The sequence below is a fragment of the Glandiceps talaboti genome, chromosome 21, assembly GCF_964340395.1.
Source record: "Glandiceps talaboti chromosome 21, keGlaTala1.1, whole genome shotgun sequence".
In the NCBI taxonomy this organism is placed as follows: domain Eukaryota; kingdom Metazoa; phylum Hemichordata; class Enteropneusta; family Spengelidae; genus Glandiceps; species Glandiceps talaboti.
Genome location: NC_135569.1, coordinates 10,516,540 through 10,521,539, shown reverse-complemented (window position 1 = coordinate 10,521,539; position 5,000 = coordinate 10,516,540). Strand labels below are relative to the sequence as shown.

The window sequence follows — 5,000 nt, the reverse complement described above, 5'->3', positions numbered from 1 at the left end:
CTGTGGCTACATATTTAAAAGGTACTTGCGATAAGTTACTGAAGCATCACTTTAACCATCACTTTAATGTTATTTCTTGCTTTATGTATCTTTTGTCTATCATTTAGGTTTCAATGGTTTATACTTCAATTTTCCAAGTTAAAGAATTGGCTTCCGTTAGCTTTTCAACGCTATTTCAAAATAGAAAATGTTGAAGAATCAGCTATTCACGCTGCTATGGATGCTGTGGAGTATTTGAATCTATTGCCATCAAGTACACCACGTATGGTAAAAACACACATGCAACATAAACTCTTTCCACCAAAGGCATTCGAGAAACGTTCAAAGGTAACAATGAGCTTAACTTATTCCAGTTTATGGGGAACATATATTCATTTTTCAATTTCAACTTCCAAATACATTTGTTTTTCACTTCAACCATTTTTATATTTACGTTGAAATTATAGACTTTTCTTGTATTCATTATCTCCCATTTAATAGGAGTGGTTATGAAATGATGATGTTTGTGTATCTGTCTATCTACCTACCTACCCCACCCCTAAACCTCTCCCTGTCTCTGTCTGTCTGTCTGTCTGTCTGTCTGTCTGTCTCTCGCGCGTTCTCTCTGTCTGTCTGTCTGTCTCTGTCTCTGTCTCTCTGTCTCTCTGTCTCTCTCTCTCTCTCTCTCTCTCTCTCTCTCTCTCTCTCTCTCTCTCTCTCTCTCTCTCTCTCTCTCTCTCTCTCTCTCTCTCTCTCTCTCTCTCTCTCTCTCTCTCTCTCTCTCTCTCTCTCTCTCCCTCTCTCCCTCTCTCTGGCTGTCGGGTGCTATCGGAAACGCACAATTTTGTTGTATTTTGCCATATAAGTACGTACGGATGCTGAAGAATGTATTTTGTATAATTGTTAGGATTGAAATATTTTGTCTATAAACAGATAATCTGTGTTGCAAGAAATCCCAAGGACACACTCGTCTCCTTCTATCACCTCCATAGATGCAACTATCTTCTAGGTTCCTATAGCGGTACATGGAATGAATTCTACAACTTAGCTATGAAGAAACAACGTACGTAGAGCTCACGTTAATACTATGTGATATAATATAGTTATACCAGTACCAGAATCAGTGGAAATAATGGCAATTTCGAATACAGCAGAACCAATGACGTAGACACACGTTGTCGTGACATAGACACGTGTTGTCATGACGTAGAACGATCAGGGTATATATTCCATATTTTTATTGCATTTTTTAGTATGATTAATGATATAGTATAAACAAGTTTTAACCATTAGAAAGTTGTATAGAAATCTACACAATTGTTTTTTCAAAAACCAACTAGATAATTGATACATTTATATCAATTAAAATGCAGAATTCATTTCTTTTTCTGTTTAACAAAGAGTAAACATTAAAAATATGTCGAAATTGATTGAAGCCCATATTCGCGTTACACCATCAGATTTTTTGAATTTAGAAGCACATATTTTCGTTACATAATCAAATTGTTTGTATTTCAATTCGTAGTTATCTATGGTGACTGGTTTGATCACGTGCTAGGTTGGTGGAAGTACAAAGACAAAGAAAATGTTTATTTTTTGAAATATGAAGACATGAAAAAGGTAATAATACTGTCATTGATAATGATGACGGTGGTGGTAGTAGTGGTGGTTATAATAATGATAATGATGATGATGGTGGTGGTGGTGGTGGTGGTGATAATAACAATGGTGGTGGTGGTGGTGGTGGTGGTGGTGGTGGTGGTGGTGGTGGTGGTGATGATGATGATGATGATGATGATGATGATGATGATGATGATGATGATGATGATGATGATGATGATGACACTAACCAAATCTCGTGTAAATGACACAAAGCGTCTTTCTGTACATTATCTAGGACCTTCGTGGAGTAATCAAGAAACTGGCAAAATTTCTGAACAAAGATTTAACAGATGACAAGATTAACCAAATAGAAATATACTGTAGCTTTGATAACATGAAGATAAATCCTGGCGTCAATATGGAACGTGATCCTAGTTTTAACTTTAAACGAGCTGAATTCATTAGAAAGGGTTAGTACATTGACTCTTTTTTCTATGTGTTCGTTAATATACACAGTTTTATTCTTAACCCATATATCAGACTTTGATATAACAGTTATCACGTGTTAGGAATAAAACCATTAAATATTCTAGCAATTATTTATTAATGGGATACATAATTTGCAAATATGTTAATATACTTTACCTGTAGGCGTGATTGGTGACTGGCAAAACTACTTCACTGTAGCTCAGAATACAGAATTTGAAGAACTGTACAAGACAAAGATGAAGGACAGTGGACTCTCCTTTCAATGGTGATAGCGACGCATTGGTTATGTGGATACAACCACCTGATAATCAAAATAGAATAAACACTGAGTGTGACTGAATGTTCAACACCATGAAGATTTCAAAAAATTCTTCCAAAGATGTCACGTGACCATACTCAGCGATTTTACATCAATGTCCATTGTTGATCAATATTTAGTACAACAATAGTCTTACTACTACGCCGTGCAATCTGTACACGCAGGGGGAGGGGTAGACTGTCAACAGTCGCCTTGACTTTTTTTGTAATTTTAAATTATTAATACTATTTTTGAAATTAATAGAATTAATAAAAGATGGTGTATGTTGGACGTCCGACGAAGTCAAGGCAAGGTCGGATAATATTTATGTGTTCTAGTCCTCAGTGAGTAGCGTGCATTCTGTATCATGTGTATAGAACAGAAAATGTATACTGTACAGGCTGATTATTATATCACAGTCATGTTATGGGTTATATATGTACATAATTAGTAATAAATAAATCAATATTTCAGTTTTTTAGGAATACGACAAAAGTGTCTGAATACAGTGTTTGCGATGTTTTCATGCGCTACTCGGGGGTAAGGTTATCACCTGACCATACCCTGGGTTCACCAGTAAAATCCTTCTCTGTTATTGAGGGGGCTTTGTCTTTGTTCTATAAAAATCACTTACAATAATTATTAAACATGTCAACATACCTTTCCATGATGAAAATGTTATTTCAAATGTAACAAAGTCAAAACAAGTGTAACAACATAAGCGATGTTGCACGTCCATGTGCGCCGGTTAGTTTTGAAATTCTGGATAATGTATTTAAATTTCTTTTGGACTGGCTGCCTAAGTTGTAAACTTTCTAATCACTGAGTTATCTGAAGTTAGTATTAAAGCTGCACTAGCTACAACCAAACATATTCTTTGAAAATGTTTTGTTAGCTATAATAACTTACTCATAATGCCGTACACCCTGAAAAGTATTGAATCACCTATAGGTGAATATATTTGTTGCAGCTGTATACTTGATAAATCATATCAAATTGATTTTAGCATTAGGTCCTTACCCCAAATCAGCGCCCTCAACGGCGATCACGATTAAACCTGTTATTACAGTACTAATGGATAAGATCGATCACTGTTTAACATGTACAATGCCTGATTATTGGTATTTTACTACTTTTCAGTGAATAGATTGTGGTTATTTAATCGAAAAACGATACCACAGTTACAAAAAACAGTTTTAGCATGGTGACAGATTCAAAACCGAGCCTTCGCTCAAAATTTAAACTTGTCACTACATCACCACCATGGATAATATATTGACCACTGATTAACAGATACAATGTCTTTTTATAAGTAACTGACCAGATATTTGGTAAGTTTGGTTATTTGAAGAAAAAAATTCTTAGTTACAGCTATTTCAGCTTTAACAGGTCGTCACGTGTAAACTTGATATTCCTGACTCTCAGGTGTTGAATCAACGTGTTGATGTGGCATTGACTGTATATCTGAATTAACTTTACGCGCCTAATTTATTCATAGGAAAATATTCAATGTTAGTGAAACCTCCATATTATAATATCACGGTACTTCGTTATCCACGGATGGACGATGAACTCAATATTTGAACTTTGACCTATTCAAATACTACACGAGATAGGTTAAAGACTTTAATGTCTGGCCATGGCGGGACCGCACCGAATGTCTGCGCAGTCTGATGCATTTTACAAGGTTCCGGGACAGTTTCTCTGTGACGGAGTTTTGTTTCCAGGCTCTATAATCAGGAAAGATTTGAAAGATGCTGTGTTGAATTTCGAATGTAGACATGATGACGTATTTATTGTGACGTATCCTAGGTCAGGTAAGTCAAAATAATGACTGCATAAACCCCAAGTAGCTCGTACTCACCACCCCCACCCCCACCCCCACCCACCCACCATAAGTGAGTGTCATGTGCCTATTTGTGGAGGGTCTGTGTTTGATCACAACAATCTAGGATACAAAATCCGACTGACATTCACGTATAATGAATTTATATGTTATCAAACTAATCGGAACGAGGTCATGCAAATAAGTGCAATGGTCAGACGAGGTTGACATGATTTCTTTTCGAGGTAATGCCATGGTCGTACTGAAGCTGGCAATATAAAGGCTGCCAAAACTCTTTTGAAGTGTTACATTTAAACTCTTGAACTTTTCAAAGACCATGGTTATTCGGTGATATTTTTTTTCAAGGTACGACATGGACGATTGAACTGGTTTCTCTTATCATGAATGATGCTGACATAGAGAGGAATGAAAGCTTAGCACAGTATATACGTGTTCCGCCTATTGAACTGTTTGTGAAGAACGTTAAACAGTAAGTGGTAATGCGAAAGTTGCAGTTTGAACTGTTTGTGAAAAACGCTTAACAGTAAGTGGTAATGCAAAAGTTACAGTTTGAACTGTTTGTGAAAAATGTTAGTAAGTGGTAATGCAAAAGTTGCAGTTTGAACTGTTTGTGAAAAATGTTAGTAAGTGGTAATGCGAAAGTTGCAGTTTGAACTGTTTGTGAAAAATGTTAGTAAGTGGTAAATGCGAAAGTTGCAGTTTGAACTGTTTATGAAAATGTTAGTAAGTGGTAATGCGAAAGTTGCAGTTTGAACAACTGTTTATGAAAAATGTTAGTAAGTGGTA

General features: G+C 36.0%; 2 protein-coding genes across 2 annotated transcripts in view; both read left to right on the top strand.

Moving 5' to 3' along the window:
• The window catches only part of LOC144451193 (sulfotransferase 1C4-like), a 4,145-nt gene extending 1,806 nt beyond the window's left edge, over window positions 1–2,339 (top strand). The window contains exons 3-7 of the mRNA XM_078141991.1: window positions 108–327; window positions 913–1,042; window positions 1,505–1,599; window positions 1,877–2,051; window positions 2,233–2,339. Coding sequence (XP_077998117.1) covers window positions 108–327; window positions 913–1,042; window positions 1,505–1,599; window positions 1,877–2,051; window positions 2,233–2,339 — 727 coding nt within the window. The remainder of the gene's footprint in view (window positions 1–107; window positions 328–912; window positions 1,043–1,504; window positions 1,600–1,876; window positions 2,052–2,232) is intronic.
• A 1,668-nt stretch (window positions 2,340–4,007) lies between these two features.
• Window positions 4,008–5,000, top strand: part of LOC144451192 (amine sulfotransferase-like) — a 6,008-nt gene continuing 5,015 nt past the window's right edge. The window contains exons 1-2 of the mRNA XM_078141990.1: window positions 4,008–4,185; window positions 4,560–4,683. Of these exons, the coding sequence (XP_077998116.1) occupies window positions 4,008–4,185; window positions 4,560–4,683 (302 nt within the window). The remainder of the gene's footprint in view (window positions 4,186–4,559; window positions 4,684–5,000) is intronic.